General features: G+C 72.5%; 3 protein-coding genes across 3 annotated transcripts in view; 2 read left to right on the top strand and 1 right to left on the bottom strand.

The window, feature by feature from the left end:
* The first annotated feature begins 545 nt into the window (after window positions 1-545).
* On the top strand, window positions 546-3,256 carry LOC311222494 (sphingomyelin phosphodiesterase 5-like). The gene is given in 8 exon segments (XM_084306809.1): window positions 546-859; window positions 861-1,434; window positions 1,541-1,613; window positions 1,693-1,833; window positions 1,948-2,037; window positions 2,228-2,291; window positions 2,897-3,050; window positions 3,121-3,256. Coding segments are annotated over 8 exon segments (1,503 nt in total). The 5' UTR covers window positions 546-548; the 3' UTR covers window positions 3,217-3,256.
* A 920-nt stretch (window positions 3,257-4,176) lies between these two features.
* OPLAH (5-oxoprolinase, ATP-hydrolysing) lies at window positions 4,177-14,405 on the bottom strand. Its single transcript, XM_084281496.1, is given in 26 exon segments — window positions 4,177-4,476; window positions 4,560-4,657; window positions 4,771-4,949; window positions 4,951-5,156; window positions 5,228-5,377; window positions 5,678-5,812; window positions 5,907-6,038; window positions 6,113-6,297; window positions 6,394-6,568; window positions 7,294-7,395; window positions 7,487-7,647; window positions 7,783-7,934; window positions 8,372-8,484; window positions 8,580-8,718; window positions 8,798-8,935; window positions 9,019-9,189; window positions 9,279-9,391; window positions 9,479-9,732; window positions 9,831-9,898; window positions 10,396-10,534; window positions 10,608-10,773; window positions 10,860-11,055; window positions 11,142-11,265; window positions 11,370-11,484; window positions 13,007-13,198; window positions 14,066-14,405. Coding segments are annotated over 26 exon segments (3,927 nt in total). The 5' UTR covers window positions 14,237-14,405; the 3' UTR covers window positions 4,177-4,323.
* A 495-nt stretch (window positions 14,406-14,900) lies between these two features.
* EXOSC4 (exosome component 4) overlaps window positions 14,901-16,876 on the top strand; it is a 3,101-nt gene continuing 1,125 nt past the window's right edge. The window contains exons 1-2 of the mRNA XM_084282660.1: window positions 14,901-15,108; window positions 15,640-15,846. Of these exons, the coding sequence (XP_084138786.1) occupies window positions 14,938-15,108; window positions 15,640-15,846 (378 nt within the window). The 5' untranslated portion in view covers window positions 14,901-14,937. The remainder of the gene's footprint in view (window positions 15,109-15,639; window positions 15,847-16,876) is intronic.

Raw genomic sequence — 16,876 nt, 5'->3', positions numbered from 1 at the left:
TGGGGGCGGGGGGGGGGGCGGGGCGGGGCGGGGCCGCCCCCGGGAAGTTCCACGGTGGCGGCGGGGCCGGGGCCGGGACCGGGGCGGTGCGGGGGGGTCCCGGACCCGGCCGTGCCCGGTGCAGCCGGAGAGGGGGTCCCGGGTCCGTACCCGGTGCGGGGGGGGTAGGGGGGGGTCCTGGTCCGTGCCCCGTGCACTGGGGGGGGGGTCCTGGTACGTACCTGTTACGGCGGGGGGGGGTGCCCCGGCGTGGGGGGGGTCTTGTTCCATAGCGGTGCGTCGTGGGGGGGGGCTCGGTGTGTGCCCAGGGCACCGGAGGGTGGGGGGGGTCCCGGTCCTGGGGGTTCCCAGTCATGGGGGGGGTCCCGGTCCTGGGGGGGTCCCGGTCCTGGCTGCCCGGTGCCGCCACTTCCCCGCTGACCCCCGCAGCCCTGACCCCTCTCTCTCCCCCCCCCCCAGGCCCTGCTGGCGGTGCCGGACCCGGTCCCCCCCCGACAGAGCAGCAGGACGCAGCCGCCTGCCCCGAGACCCCCCTGGTGCCCCCCGCCATGGTGCTGCGGGAGTCCCCCTTCCCCAGCCGGCCGCTGGCAGCCCTGGACGCGGTGGCTCAGGGGCTGCTGTGCCCCGGCTTCTGGGCCCTCAACCGGCTCCTGGACCTGCAGCCGACCACGGCGGAGCGGGCACGAGGCCGCGGCTGCTGCGGCTGCACCGTGCGGGCGCTGGCGGGGCTGGCGTGCGCGGCGCTGCTGCTGCTCTCGCTGCCCCTGACGGCGCTGGGGCTGCTGCTGTGGCTGCCCGTGCAGGCGGCTCGCCGGCCCTTCGCCTACCACCACCACGCCACGACGGCCGCGGCCCCCGCCGTCCTGGGACCTGCGGCAGCGCCGCGGCTTCACCTTCGTGAGCGCCAACCTGTGCCTGCTGCCCAGCGGGCTGGCCAAGTTCAGCAACCTGGGCCGGACGCTTGAGCGCGCCGCCTTCGCCGCCCAGCAGCTCGTGCCCGAGCCCCCCAGCGCCCACCACAGCCTCATCCCGCGGCCCCGCAGCGAGGCCGGCCCTTGGCACTACGGCAGCGTGGCGGTGGAGGTGGAAGGGGCCGCGGCGGAGCGCACCGTGGCCAAGCTCCTCCCGGCGGACGCGTCCCGGCACTTCCCGGCGGAGCTCTCCGAGCGCTTCCCGGCGGACGCGGATTTCCTCTGCCTGCAGGAGGTGTACGACGCGGGCGCCGCCGCCCGCCTGCGCCAGCAGCTGGCCAAATCCTTCCCCTACATCGTCTACGACGTGGGGGCCCGCGGGCTGCGGGGCTGCGGGCTGAAGCTGTTCGGCAGCGGGCTCTTCCTGGCCAGCCGCTACCCGCTGCTGGCCGTGCAGTACCACTGCTACCCCAACGGCGCCCGCGAGGACGCCCTGTCCGCCAAGGGGCTGCTCTCCGTCCAGGTGACCGCAGCCCACGGCCCCGGCACCCCCCCTCGGTTCTCCCCCCGCTGCCAGGAGGGGAGCAGGGGTGGGCGCCGCGTCCCCTGACGGCTCCGCATCCCCCCAGGTGCTGCTGAGCTGCGCGCAGGGGCAGCGCGTCGTGGGGTACCTCAGCTGCACCCACCTGCAGGCACCCGCACGTGAGTGGGGGACTTTTCGGGGGGCTCAGGGGGGTGCGTGGGGGGCTGGGACAGCCGGTGACGCCGTGTCCTCGCGCAGCCGACGCCGCCATCCGCAGCGAGCAGCTGACGCTGGGGCTGCACTGGGTGCAGCTCTTCCAGGACGCCCACCAGCAGCACGGGGACATCGTGGCCTTCGACGTCTTCTGCGGGGACCTCAACTTCGACAACTGCTCCCGAGGTGGGGACGGGGGGCACGGGCTGGAGGGGAGGGGGGCTGCGGGACGCCACCTGCAGGTGCTGGGGGCTGTCGGGGCCGGTGGGGTGGCGGTGACGTGTCCCCTGCTCCCCGCAGGTGACGAACCCAACCAGAGCCACGAGATCTTCAAGCTGTACCGGGACCCGTGCCGCGTGGGGCCCAAGCAGGACGAGCCGTGGGCCATGGGTAGGACTCGACTGCCACCCAGCCGCCGGCTTTGTCCCCGTGCGCCAGCGCTGGTCCCTCGGGCAGGGCCATGGGGACGCGTCCCCGCTCCCCGTCCTGCTCTGCTGAGCCCCAGGCTGGCCGGGGACGTGGCACGGGGCAGCGCAGCCCCCGCTGATGGCCCTTGCTCATCCCTGTCCCCATCCCACAGGCACCCTGCTCGACTACCTGAAGATCTACGAGGAGCCCGTGTCCACCCCCGAGAACATGAAGAGGTGACAGCCAGGGACACGGCCAGGGGGAGGGGGGGATGGCCCTAGGCACTGCGGGTCCCCAGAAGGCCACCGGTGTCCCCAGGCGGGGCAATGGGGTGGAGGAAGAGGGAAGAGGGACGCCCCTGCCCAAACTGCCCTGGCCAGGGGAGGGGGCTTGATCCCAGCCACAGGGCTCCCCCTGTGCCCCTGCACCCCCATGTCCCCCGTCACCACATCCCCATGCCGCCGTGTCCCTGTCACTGAGTCCCCGTGCCGCCACATCCTCGTGTGACCGCGTCCCTGCGCCACCACATCCTTGTGAGAGGGCGTCCCCGCATCACCGTGTCCGTGCCACGTGCACCTGGTTCACCGCGTCCTGGTGCCACCACATCCCGGTGCCACCACGTCCCAGTGCCACCACATCCTGGTGCCACCACGTCCCGGTGCCACCGTGACCCCATGTCTTGCTGGACAGGCTGCAGGCTCTGGTGGTGCTGTGGTGCCCCCCACCCCATTGCAGGACCCCAGGCCCCCCCCGTGACCCCCTGTGCCCACCCCCTGGTCCCACCCAACCCCCCCCCCGGTGCGGGACCCTGGGGTCTCCCCTGACCCCCGTGCCCCCCCAGGACGCTCTCTCAGCCCGGGGGCCGGCGGCAGTTCCTGGCGGGCCCCATCCTGTCCAGCGGGCAGCTCGACCCCGAGGCCGGTGACGCCTGGCAGGGGCGGCGCGTGGACTACGTCCTGTACCGGCCACGCCGCGACAACCAGCTGCTGCGTGAGGTGAGTGCCGGGGGGGCACGGCTGGGGGGTCCCGCCGGACCCCCCCCAACATCTGCTCCTCTCCCTGCAGGAGGTGGAGGGCTTCTCCTTCATCACCCAGCTGGCCTCGCGCTCCGACCACCTACCCGTGGTGCTGCGCCTCGCCGTGAGCCCCACGGCCCCCTGAGCATTGGGGAGGGGGCACGCAGCCCCGGGGGGGGCACACAGCCCCGGGGGGGGGCAGCCGGAGCCGTGCCCCCCTCCCCGCAGCCGGAGTGCGGCCAGGGGGCTCGCCATGCACAAGGGGGGTGCCGGCACCGACAGGGCTCCAGGGACACATCCGTGGGGCTGGGGGCTGCTGGGGGGCAGCGCAGCCCCACGTGTGTGAGCCTGGGCCGGGGGGGGGCAGCCCCCCTGCCCCTCACACCATGTATTTTTTTTATTATTTGCAGAGAAATAAAAGCAATGTGGGCAGCAGGGCCGTGCGCGGAGGGGATGTGGATGGTTGGGGAGGGGGCGCAGAGGGGCTGCGGGGCCAGGAAGGGCCCCCCCGGGGGACACGCGCACATTGTGCCCCCCACCACTGCCCAACCACCCCATTGTGCACCCCCCCCATGCATTGTCCCCAGCCCCAAGGCCACAACGACCCCTTGGGGCTCGCCGGGTGGGGGGACCCTCGGTTCCCGGGGGTCTGCTCCATGGGGACGGCTCCGCGGGGACCCCCACCACACGCTGCCACGCCGGGGTGGCCCGAAGGCTGGTTTATTGGAAGGCACTGAGCTGGTGGGGAGCGGGGAGGAGCTGGTGCTGTGGGGCTGAGCCCCGGGGGGAGCGGGCAGGGGTCCTGGGGCTGCGTGGGGGCCGGGGGCGGCGAGGCACAAGCATAGGGGCATGGGGGCGGTGGGGAGGGGCACGGGGGGAGAGGGTGCCCCACAGCGGGACCCTGAGCCCTGCCCCGCAGCAGGGGGACCCTCCGGCCCCCCCTGCCTTGGAGTGGGGGGCAGAGGCCAGGGGACGCCCCTGGGAGTGTGCGGAGCTGGGTCTGGGGGGGCTGCCCCAGGGAGTGTGCGTACGGGGGTGGGGGGCTGCCCCCCGGGCTGTGCGTACGGGGGGACACGGGGCCGCCCTGGGGCTGTGCGTACCTGGTCCTGGGGGGCTGCCCCCCGGGGTGTGCGTGTGTGGGGCTGGGGGCTGCCCCACGGGGTCTGCCTACCTAGGGTGGGGGCTGCCCCGTGGGGCGTGCGTAGCTGGGCTGGGGGCTGCCCCATAGCCCCCAGCTCGGGGCCCGGGGCCCTCACACGGCCTCCTGCGCCCGCCGGTACTCGAAGAGGCTCCCACGCTCCGCAAAGCTCCGGGGCGCCGCCGGCTCCGCGCCATCCTCGGCGTCCCCGGCATCCCCGGGGGGCCCGAAGCCGCCCCCACCGGGGGTCTGCAGGCAGAAAACGTCCTGCGGAGGGGCGAGGAGGGAGGCGGTCATGGGGAGGGGACGGACGAGGGGCACAGGGCCGGGGGGGGGCACACGCATCTCACCCCCGGCTGCACCGGCACCGATGTCTTGGCGCCCAGGTTGATGGTTGGCCCGTCGCGGCGCAGCAGCAGGTTGAGCCCCAGGGCGCCGGGGCTGCCTCCTGGGGGGACACGGGGGTGAGTGGGGCGCCGTGGGGCACGCCGTGGGGTGTGCCGTGGGGTGTGCCGTGGGGTGTGCCGTGGGGTGTGCCGTGGGGCAGGGCGCAGGGCTCACCTCGCAGGCCGTAGGGCTGGATGGCGCGGCGCTCGCTCAGCACCGACAGCACCATGTCCTGGCGGAAGAGCAGCTCCCGGCACACGCCGTCGCCCCCCCGGTAGCGCCCGGCGCCCCCCGAGCCGCGGCGCAGCTCGAAGCGCTGCAGGACCACGGGGGTACCTGGGGGGTCGCGCGGTCAGGCGGCGCGGGACCCAGCGCGGCCCCCCCCCCCGGCCCTGCACCCACCGCTGCTCCAGGACCTCGGGGTCGGTGATGCGCGTGTTGGTCATGTGCGTGTGCACCCCGCTGCGGCCGTGCCAGCGGGGACCGGCCCCCGCGCCCCCCGCCACCGTCTCGTAGTAGCCCACGCGCTCGTTCCCGAAGGTGACGTTGTTCATGCAGCCCTGGGGAGAGGTGCCGGGGGAAGGGTCCGGCCCCACATCCCGTGTGTCCCCCTCCCCAGCCCCCGCCCTACCTGGGAGGCAGCGCAGACCCCAAAAGCCTTGAAGATGACGTCCACCACCCGCTGCGAGGTCAGCACGTTGCCCCCCACCACCGCGGCCTCGGGCGAGGGGTCCAGGATGGAGCCCTTGGGGATGATGACGCGCACGGGGGCCAGGCAGCCCTGGGGGGGCAGGGACAGAGCTGGGGGTGAGCACCCAGACCCACAGAGCAGAACCCCAAAAAGCCCCTGCCACAAGAAACAAGGTCCCAGGACCCCCTACCCCAATGTCCCTCATCCCCCAGGGCTCTGACCCGCTCCTGTGGACAGCCCAGGGGTCCCGGTGCTCAGGGGTCCCTATGTGAACGGGTACCCCCATGCTGGGGGTCCTGGTGCTTGGGAGTCCCTATGTGACCAGGTGCCCCCACGCTTGGGGTCCCAGTGCTCGGGGGTCCCTTCATGGCCGGGGGTCCCGGTGCCCACCTGGTTGAGCGGGATGTCCTGCCCCACCATGCAGCGCAGGCAGTAGATGAGGGCCGAGAGCGTGATGGCGCGGGGGGCGTTGCAGTTCCCGTACACCTCGTGCCCGGAGCCCGAGAAATCGAACACGGCGCTGCCCTGCGGGGACACGGGGTGGGGGACACGGGGACATGGCAGGGCGCAGTGGGGCGCAGGGGGACGCCGCCTCCCGGCCCCGCCACCCCATGCCCACCTCCTGGGGGTCCACCTGCACCCGCAGGCGGATGGGGGAGCCGTCGTCCATGCGGTCCTCAGCCTCCACGGCTGCGCCCCAGCGGGCGGCGAAGCCCCTCAGCATCTCGCGCACGGCCAGCTCCGCGTTGGCCTGGGGACGGGGACGGCATCAGGGGCCGGGGCCGGGGGGTGGCGGCATCACGGGGAGGGGGGCGCGGGCACTACCTGGATGTGTCCCATGTAGGCCTGCACCACGCCGAGCCCGTAGAGGCCGATGAGCTCGGCCACCAGCTGGATGCCCTTCTGGTTGGCAGCCACCTGCGCCCGCAGGTCCGAGAGGTTGTCCTGCAGGTTGCGGGTCCCGCTGCAGCCCGCCACGCGGCCCGGCGCCATCAGGGCCTCGGTCACCGCTGCGGGGACGGGTGAGCGGCGGGGGGAAGGTGGCGGTGGCGCCCGTCCCCGTCCCTTGTCCCTTGTCCCCGTCCCCGTCCCCGCCGCACACCCACCCTCCTCCTGGAAGACGCCGTCCTTCACCAGCTTGAAGGAGACGAAGACGGCCCCCTCCTCGTGCAGCGCCTTGGAGTGGGGGGGCATGGAGCCGGGCGTGATGCCCCCGATGTCCGCGTGGTGCCCGCGGCTGGCCACGAAGAAGACGGGCTTGGGGACGCCGGGCCAGAAGACCTGCGGAGGGGCTGGTGTGAGGTCCCCGGGGTGTCCTTGAAGTGTCCCCAAGGTGTCTCCAGGGTGTCCCCAGGGTGTCCTTGAAGTGTCCCCAGGGGGTCTCCAGGGTATCCCCAGGGGATTCCCAAAGTGTCCCTAGGGTGTCCCAAGGGAGTCCCCCGGGGGTCCCTGCAGTGTCCCCAGGGGGTCCCCAGGGGGTCCCCAAGTGGTACCCAGGGGGTCTCTAGGGTATCTCCAGGGTGTCCCCAAAATGTCCCTGTGGTGTCCCTAGGGTGTCCCCAGGGCATCCCCAGTGTGTCCCCAGGGGGTATCTCCAGGGGGTCCCTGTGGTGTCCCTGGTGTGTCCCCAAGGTGTCCCCAGGGTGGCCCTGGGATATCCCCAGGGTGTACCCAAGGTGTCTCCAGGGGGTTCCCAGGGTGACCCCAGGGTGCCCTCGCAGTGTCCCCAGGGTGTCCTCAAGGTGTCCCAAGGTGTCCCCATGGTGTCCTAGGGTGTCCCCAGGGTGTCCCCAAGGTGTCCCAGGGTGTCCCTGCGGTGTCCGGGGTGTCCCCAGAGTGACCCCAGGGTGCCCGCGCAGTGTCCCCAGGGTGTCCTGGTGGTGTCCCCAGGGTGCCCATGGTCTGTCCACGGGGCGCCCATGGGGCCACCTCCAGGGTGTCTGTGGGGTGTCCCCGGGCAGCCCCCCAGTGCCCCCGCCCCGCGTGTCCCCGGGTGCCGCACTCACGGGGGTGATGACGGTGAGGTCGGGCAGGTGGCTGCCCCCGGCACAGGGGTGGTTGCTGAGGAGCACGTCCCCCTCCCGCAGGTCGTCCCCCAGCCTGCGGATCTGCGATGGCAGCGGGTTGGGGGGGGGGCTCAGCCCCACGGGGGTCGTGGAGGGGGCTCGGGGGGGGGTGGGCTACGAGGCACCCCCTTACCTGGAACTGGACGGTCTCCTGCATGGCGCCCAGGTGCACGGGGATGTGGGGGGCGTTGGACACCAGCCCCCCGTCCGGCCCGAAAAGGGCGCAGGAGAAGTCCAGGCGCTCCTTGATGTTGGTGGAGATGGCCGTGCGCTGCAGGATCCGGCCCATCTGCTCTGCGGGGGCACCGAGGGGCCGGGCGGGCCCTGAGGGGGGGGAGCGCAGGCCCCCAGCCCCACGGATTTCACCCGGGACCCCCCCCACAACTCCAGACGAACCCCCCCCCCCCCCGGCCCGGTGTCTGTGCCCACCTGCAATGCTCATGAAGCGGTGGGAGAAGATGGAGAGCTGCACGGGGTCGAGCTGCGTGCCCACGGCGCTCGGCCGCCCCGAGCCCACGGCGATGCAGACGTCGCCGAGCTCCGTCAGGCTGGCGGTGCAGCCCGGCTCCACCAGGATGGTGCTGGGGTCGGGGGGGGACGTGGCGTGGGGGGGCGGCCCTGGCGCCAAGGGGCGGCACGGAGCCGTGCCCAAAATGGGGACGGGGCTGGCTCGCTCCCACTCCTTGGCCCCGCAGGGAGGGAACCCCGGTGCCCGGGTCCCCATGGTCCATGCGGAATCCCACCCTGGGGTCCCACCAGCACCCTGGGGTCCCACCAGCTCCCCAGATCCCCCAACCCTCCAAACTCTCTGGGGACCCTCCTCCAGCACCCTGGGGTCCCCACCAGTTCTCCAAGGGCCCCACCAGCTCTCCAAGGTCCCTGCCAGCATCCTGATGTCCTCCCAGCCCCCTCAGATCCCCCCCACCTCCCCAGGGTCCCTGCCACCTCCCCAGGGTCCCCGCCAGCCCCCCGGGGTCCCCGCCAGCCCCCCGGGGTCCCCCCAGCCCCCATCTCCTGCCTGTTCTTGTCGATGATGATGGCGGGGCCGGGGATGGAGTGGTCACAGGAGAGCTGCTCCAGCAGGAACACCGGCGTCTCCAGGTACCCCTCCTCGAAGTAGCACCGCGTCACCTGCGGGGCCGGCGCAGCTCCAGTCCCGTGAGGCCCCCCCCCTCACCCAGAGCCCCGTGTGGGGGGGTCAGGGCCGGACCCCGCGCCCCCCTCACCGTCTCCACGCGCGGTGGCTCCCCGCTGGGTGCCAGCGGGCTCTCGCAGCTGATGCCGGTGCTGCCGGTGCCGCGCACCCGCACGTCATCCACCACCACGGCGCGGTCGGGGATGGTGAAGCCAAACTCCGTCCTGTACCTGTGGCACGGGGAGGGGGTGAGCGTGGCCGGGTGGGGGAGGCCCCCACCCTAAGCCAGGGGTGCCGGTAGGGACGCACCGGCTGGCGAAGGCGGCGGCGAAGTCCCCGGCACGGCAGGAGCTGGGGGTCGGGGGGTGCCCCTTGGCCGAGCACATCAGGGCGCAGTCGGTGCGCTCGTAGCGCAGGTGCAGGAACGCCTCGGTGCGGATCTGGTCGCTGCGGGGCCAGAAAAGGGGTCAGGGGGCTGGGAGGGGGGGGGACACACGGCACGGTGGGGGCGCTTCGGGACCACCCCTCACCTGGAGAAGCCCTGGGCCGCCAGCGCCTGCCGGCACTCCTGCTCCAGCGCGGCGATGCGCTCGTCCAGCTGGGCGAAGGCGGCCGGCTCGTAGCGGAGGGCGCAGGGCACCTGCGCCTCGTGCACCACGTCTGCCAGCGCCATCCCGTAGGCCGACAGCACCCCGCTGTACCTGCGGGCACCCAGCGCCGGCGGCGGCCTCAGCGCCCGCCCCGCGCCCCCGGACCGGGCTGGGGGACCCCGTCCTGGCCCCCCGCGTACTTGTGGATGAAAACCTTCTTCATGCCCAGGGCGCGGGCGATGGCGCAGGCGTGCTGTCCCCCCGCGCCCCCAAAGCAGGCCAGCACGTGGCGGGAGGTGTCATGGCCTCGCGCCTGTTTTGGGGGAGAAAACGGTGAATCGGCGCCGGCAGGAACGGAGACGACGCAGGGGTGGGGGGACCCCCGCGGCACGGCGCCCACCTGCGTCAGGGCGCGGATGGGCCGGCACATGGCCTCGTTGGCCACGCGGATGAAGCCCATGGCCACCTCCTCCACCGACATGGGGGGCTGGCCGGGGGCCCCCGCGCCCACCCGCTCGGCCAGGCCCCGCAGCGCGCGCAGGGCGGCGTCGCGGCACAGCGGCTGGTCCTCGCCCGGCCCGAAAATGCGGGGGAAGAACTCGGGCAGCAGGCGGCCCAGGCACAGGTTGGCGTCGGTGACGGTCGGCGGCCCCCCTGTGTGAGGGGATGGGGTGGGGATGGGGTGGGATGGGGTGGGGGAGGTGAGGGGGGCCCCACGGCACAGCCCCCACAGCCCCGTGCCCCCCGCTCACCCTTCCGGTAGCAGGCGGGGCCGGGGTGCGCTCCGGCTGACTCGGGGCCGACCACAAAGAGCCCAGACCTGGAGGGGGAGACAGCGGGGTGGGGAAGGGCATGTCCCCATCCCATCCCCATCCCATCCCATCCCATCCCATCTCCATCCCAACCCCATCCCAACCCCATCCCACCTGCATCCCCAACCCATGGCAATCCTATCCCAGTCCCAATCCCATCCCCATCCCATCCCATTCCCCATCCCTATCCCATCCCATCCCCAAACCATCCTATCCCTATCCTGATCCCATCCCCATCTCCTCCCCATCCCATCCCAAAACCATCTCATCCCCATCCCATCCCCAACCCATGGCAATCCTATCCTAGTCCCAATCCCATCCCCATCCCATCCCATCCCATCCCATCCCATCCCAAAGCCATCCCACCTCCATCCCCCACCCATGCCAATCTCATCCCATCCCATCCCCATCCCCAACCCCAATCCCATCCCATCCCCATCCCATCTCCATCTCCTCCCCATCCCATCCCCATCCCCAATCCCATCCCCCCCCACCCCGCCCCCACCTGAAGAACAGCATGGAGCCCCCCCCTGCCGCCACCGTGTTGATGTCGAGCTGCGGTGCCTGGATGCTGACGCCGGCCGTGGTGGCCTCGAAGACGTGCTCGTACTCCCCGGCGTAGCGGCTCACGTCCGTCGAGGTGCCTGGGGAGCGCGGCTCAGCCCCGGCCCCGCGCCCCCTGCACCCCCCCCGCCTCCAGCCCCCAGCCCCACTCACCCCCCATGTCGAAGCCGATGACGGGCTGCCCGTCCTGCTGCCGGTACGTGGTGACGGCGTAGCCCACCACGCCGCCCGCCGGCCCCGACAGCACGGCGCGGGCACCGCTGAAATGCTCCATGGGCGTGAGGCCGCCGTCCGAGCGCATGAAGAGCACCGGGACGCCCTGGGGGGCGGGCGGGCGGTGCGGTGAGTTTATGGGGCCGGGCACCCCCCCCCCGGCCCTGAGCCCCGCACCCGGCCCCGACTCACCCGCAGGCGCTCGGCGAAGCCGGCGCAGAAGCCGTCGAGGTAGCGGCGGATGCAGGGCGTGAGGTAGGCGTCGGCGCACGCCGTGTGCCCCCGCGGCACCGCCCGCGCCATCGCCGTCACCGCCGAGGACAGGGACACGTGCTGGAAGCCCAGCTCCCGCGCCAACGCCCCCACCTGCTCCTCGTGGCCCGGCCAGCTGCCGGCGAGAGGGAACAGAGTGGGACGGGGTGGGACGGGGTGGGACGGAGCCCCCCCGTGCCCCCCATCCCGTGGGGAACTCACGCGTAGGAGTGCAGCAGCAGCACGGCCAGGCTGCGGATGCCGCGGGCCAGCACCCGCTCCAGCTCCCGCCGCAGCGCCGTCAGGTCCAGGGGTCGCCACAGCAGGAGGGTGTCCCCGGTGCAGCCTGGGGACAAGGCGGGCGTCCGGGGTGGGGGGCTCGGCGGCACGGCACCCCCCAACACACACACACACACACACACAGCCCGGTGGTCCCGGCCCCGCACCCACCTGCCAGCCGCGGCAGCGCCTCGGAGCCGGGCAGGCGGCAGCCGGGCTGCTGCGGGATGAGCCGCTCGTCCACCTCGATCACCTCCTCGTACAGCGCCGCGGGCATCGCCGCCTCCTGCGCCGCGACACCGCGCTGCGGGTGCGCACGGGGAGGGCACGGGGGGGACCCCGACACCGGCACGGCTCCGGGGCGTTGGGGGGGAGCGCCCGTGACCGTGACCGTGACCGCGAGCGCCGGCGGCGTGGGGAGGGGGAGGGAGGGTGCTGGCACGGGGCCGGGGCTGGCACGGGGCCGGGCTGGGGCCCAGCGGCGCTGGCGGGACGCGGCCACGCGCAGCCGGGGCCTTCAAGGACGTCTGCGCCGGGCAGAGGACGCGGTGCGGGGAGGAGGCAGCGCGAGCGGCGGCCGGGACGGGGACGGGGACGGGGACACGGCACCGCCAGCGCGGGCAGCGAGGGGCATGGGGACGCGGTGCGGGTGACGGGGCCGTGCCACACAGACCGGGTGCTGAGGGTCACCGGGACGGGGTGCCGGGAGCACCGAGGGTGTGGGGCGCTGCGGGACGCTGCCCCGAGCATGGGTGGTGCGGGGAGAAGGGGTGGGGAACCCCGACACCGGTGTGGGTTATGGGGGGGACACAGCACCCCAATCCCAGTGTGGGTTATGGGGACACAGCACCCCGATCCTGGCACAGGTGAGAGGGGGACACTGCCCCAAACCCGGTGCAAATGGGGCCACGGCACCCCAATCCTGGGGCAGGTGGTACCCCAACATCAGTGCAGGAGGTGGGGACATGGCACCCCGATCCCAGTGCAAATGGGGACATGGCACCCCAATCCCAGTGCAAATGGGGACATGGCACCCCGATCCCGGTGCAGGTGACAGGGACATGCCACCCTGATCCTGCTGAAGTTGATGGGGACACGCCACCCTGATCCCAGTGCAAATGGGGACATGGCACCCAATCCCGGTGCAGGTGACAGGGACATGCCACCCCAATCCCAGTGCAGGTGATGAGGCACCCCAATCCTGCTGCAGATGATGGGGACATGCCACCCCAATCCCACTGCAGATGGGGACACGCCACCCAATCCCAGTGCAGGCGATGGGGACATGCCACCCCAGTCCCACTGCAGATGGGGACACGGCACCCAATCCCAGTGCAGGTGATGGGGACACAGCACCCCGATCCCAGTGCAAATGGGGACACCCCACCCCGATCCCACTGCAGGTGACGGGGACATCCCGCCCCGATCCCAGTGCAAATGGGGACATGCCACCCCAATCCTGGTGCAGGTTATGGGGCACCCCAATCCCAGTGCAGGTGACGGGGACACCCCACCCCGATCCCACTGCAGGTGACGGGGACATGACACCCCGATCCCACTGCAGGTGACGGGGACACCCCACCCCAATCCCACTGCAGGTGACGGGGACATGACACCCCGATCCCACTGCAGGTGACGGGGACACCCCACCCCGATCCCACTGCAGGTGACGGGGACACCCCACCCCAATCCCACTGCAGGTGACGGGGACATGACACCCCGATCCCAGTGCAAATGGGGACACCCCACCCCGATCCCAGTGCAGACGGGGACACCCCACCCCGATCCCAGGCGGCGCCGCCTCTCACCAGGTCGAAGATGCGCGGTCGCGCCTGGGTGCCGATGTGCAGGAGGTCGCGGAAGCCGCGGGTGAGCAGCAGGGCCACGCGCTCGCCCCGGCGCTCCAGCAGCGCGTTGGTGGCCACCGTGGTGCCCATGCGGATCCACTCGATGCGCGACGTGTCCAGCGGGCGCTCGCGCGGCACCGCCACCCCCATCTCCTGACACGGCCCCGAATCAGCCCCGCGGCCCCGGGGGGGTGTGGGTGGGGGTCCCCAGGGACTCGTAGTGGGGGTCCCACCGCCCCACCAGGCATGGAATGGGGTGCGGAGCAGGGGTCCCACCACCCCACTGCCCTTGGGGACGTGGAGAGGGGGTCCCAACACTCCTGGGGTCACAGGGCGGGGGTCCCACCACCCCACTGCCCCCACGGGTGTGAAATGAGGGTCCCACCACTCCTGGGGGTGCAGAGCTGGGGGTCCCACTTCCCCCATTGCCCCCGGGGACACGGGGCAGGGGTCCCACTGCCCCCAGGGGGTCCCACCACCCCACCACTCCTGGGGTCACAGAGTGGGGGTCCCACCACCCTATTGCCCCCAGGGACACAGCGCAGGGGTCCCGCTGCCCCCAGGGGGTCCCACCACCCCACCACCCCTGGGGTCACAGAGTGGGGGTCCCACCACCCTATTGCCCCCAGGGACATGGGGCGGGGGTCCCGCTGCCCCCAGGGGGTCCCACCACCCCACCACCCCTGGGGTCACAGAGTGGGGGTCCCACCGCCCCCCTGCCCACGGGGACAAGGGGCGGGGGTCCCACCACCCCACCGGGCACGGAGCAGGGGTCCCATCGCCCCACCGCCCCCCAGCAGCCCCCCCTTACTGGGGGGGGGCCACGGGACCAGTACAAGGAGCGGGGTCTGGTGCTGGGGGGGGGGCACGGGGAGGGAGCTGGGAGGGTCCCGAGGGGGGTCCCTGGGGGGAGTCCCGGGGGGAGGGCCCAAGGGGGGGTCCCCGGGGGGTCCCAGGGGGAGTCCTCAGGTCCCGGGGGGATCCCACGGGGAGGGTCCCGGGGGGGTCCCGGTGCCGCACCTCCTGCAGGACGCGGCGGATGCCCTCGGTGGGGGCGTCTCCGTAGCTCGGGTCCTCGGAGAGCAGCTTCAGGACGCGGACGCGGCCGCCGGGGCAGCGGGCGAAGACGTCGGTGAAGGTGCCGCCGCGGTCGATGGCGAACTGGAAGCCGGCGGGGACCGGCGCCGCCATGGCGGGGCGGCCCTGCCCGGTACAGGCCCGGTACGGCCCGGTAAAGTGCGGTCCGGTGCTGCCCGGTACTGCCCGGTATGGCCCGGTACGGCCCGGTTCGGTACTACCCGGTGCTATCCGGTAATGCCCGGTGCAGTCCGGTACTACCTGGTCCGGTCCGGTGCTGTCCGGTGCTGCCCGGTACGGCCCGGTTCGGTCCTGCCCGGTGCTATCCGGTAATGCCCGGTACTACCTGGTCCGGTCCGGTGCTGTCCGGTACGGCCCGGTACGGCCCGGTGTGGTCCGGTCCGGTCCGGTCCGGTCTCGCCCGGTGCTGCCCGGTGCTGTCCGGTGCTGCCCGGTACGGCCCGGTCCCTCCCGGTGCTGCCCGGTCCCTCCCGGTCCCTCCCGGTCCTCCCTGTCCCGTCCCGTCCCGTCCCGGTCCCGTTCGGCCCCGCCCCCGCCCCGCCCCCTCCCCGCCCCCTCTCCCCGCTCCCGGTGCCGGTCCCGTGCTGGCCGCGCCTCGCCCCGCCCCTCAGGGGGGGCGTGTCCACGGAGGGGGGCGGTGCCCTCGGGGCGTGCCCTCGGGGCGTGGCCGCGGGGCGTGCCGGGACTTGTAGCCCCGCAGGGTGGGAGGGAGGCGGCGCCGCGGTGCACGCCGGGAGCCGCGGCCCGGCGCGGTGCACGCCGGGAGTTGTAGTCCCGGGGAGGGCCGCGGGGCGATGGCGGCGCTGGAGCTGCTGTCGGCCGAGGGGTTCCGGCCCGACGGGCGCCGCCCCGCCGAGCTGCGCAAGCTGCGGGCCCGCATGGGGGTGTTCGCGCAGCCCGACGGCTCGGCCTACATCGAGCAGGGCAACACCAAGGCGCTCGCCGTCGTCTACGGCCCCCACGAGGTGAGCGGGGCCGCGGGGGGGGGAGGGGGAGGCCGCGGGAGGGCCGGGGAGGAGGGGGGGGGGGGGCAGGGGAGGGGGGGGCACCCCCTGACCCTCTCCCCCCATCTCCCTTCCCCCCGTCCCACCGCCTTCATCACTCTCCCTTCCATCCCTCTCCCCCCATCCCACCCCTTGACCCTCTGCCCCCATCCCTCTCCTCCCCTGACCCTCTCCCCTATCCCACCCCCCGACCCTCTCCCCCTGACCCTCTCTCCCCCAATCCCTCACCTCCTTATTCAACTCCCTGACCCTCTCCCCCAACCCTCTCCCCCTGACTCTCTCTCCCACCCCGACCTTCTCCCCCCCATCCCACCCCTGACCCTCTCCCCTGACCCTCTCCCCCATCCCACCCCCTGACTGTCTCCCCCTATCCCATCCCCAACCCTCTCCCCCCGACCCTCTCCCCCCCATCCCACCCCTGACCCTCTCCCCCTGACCCTCACCCCCTGACCCTCTCCCCCGCCCCACCCCTGACCCTCTCCCCTCCCGCAGATGCGCGGCCCCCGCAGCAAGGCGCTGCCGGACCGCGCGCTGGTGAACTGCCAGTACAGCATGGCCACCTTCAGCACGGGCGAGCGCAAGCGGCGGCCCCACGGCGACCGCAAGGCCAGCGAGATGTCGCTGCACCTCAAGCAGACCTTCGAGGCCGCCATCCTCACACAGCTCTTCCCCCGCTCCCAGATCGACATCTACGTGCAGGTGGGCACTGGGACACGGGGACAGGGGGATGGGGACATGGGGATGGGATGGGGACATGGGGACAGGATGGGGGGATGGGGACGGGGACATGGGGACGGGGACATGGGGATGGGATGGGGACATGGGGATGGGGACAGGATGGGGGGATGGGGACAGGGACATGGGGACGGGGACATGGGGATGGGATGGGGACATGGGGATGGGGACAGGATGGGGACTTGGGGACAGGGACAGGACGGGGACACAGGGACGGGATGGGGACATGGGGACGGGATGGGGACATGGGGACAGGATGGGGACATGGGGATGGGATGGGGACAGGATGGGGACTTGGGGACAGGGACAGGATGGGGACATGGGAATGGGGACATGGGGATGGGATGGGGACATGGGGGTGGGGACATGGGGGTGGGGACACGGGGACGGGATGGGGACATGGGGACAGGACGAGGACATGGGGACGGGGACATGGGGATGGGATGGGGACAGGGACCAGGCAGGGCATTCCTGCTGTGTGGGACATGGGGACATGGGGATGGGGACATGGGGGTGGGGACAGGACAGGGACATGGGGACTGGGACATGGGGACAGGGGCAGGACTGGGACATGGGGCTGGGGACAGGATGCCCCCCCGTGCACAGGGACGCCCAGGGATGGCCCCTCCATGGGGATTTTCCCTTCAGAAGGGTTGGGGACGGGGACGGTCCCTCTGCATGGGGTGGGGAGGGGGGGGCACTGTGGGCAGCTGGGATGTGGGGGGGGGGGGACAGTTCCTCAATGGGGGGTGAGGATGGGGAGGGGATAGAAAGGGATGGAAAAAGGGAAGGAAGGGAAAGAGGGAAAGGGAAAGGAAAATTAAAAGGAAAGAAGGGAAGGGAAAAAGGGAAGGGAAGGGAAATGAAAGGAAAAAGGGAAGGGAAAGGAAAGGAAAAAGGGAAGGAAAGGGAAGGGAAGGGGAAAGGGAAGGAAAAAGGGAAGGGAAAAAGAAGGAAAGGGAAAGGAAAAAGAAGAAAAGAAAGGAAGGGAAAG

Source organism: Netta rufina (assembly GCF_964035555.1).
Source record: "Netta rufina genome assembly, chromosome: 2".
NCBI classification, from domain to species: domain Eukaryota; kingdom Metazoa; phylum Chordata; class Aves; order Anseriformes; family Anatidae; genus Netta; species Netta rufina.
The sequence above is the reverse complement of the archived record's forward strand: the minus strand, read 5'-3'. Positions and strand labels throughout refer to the sequence as shown.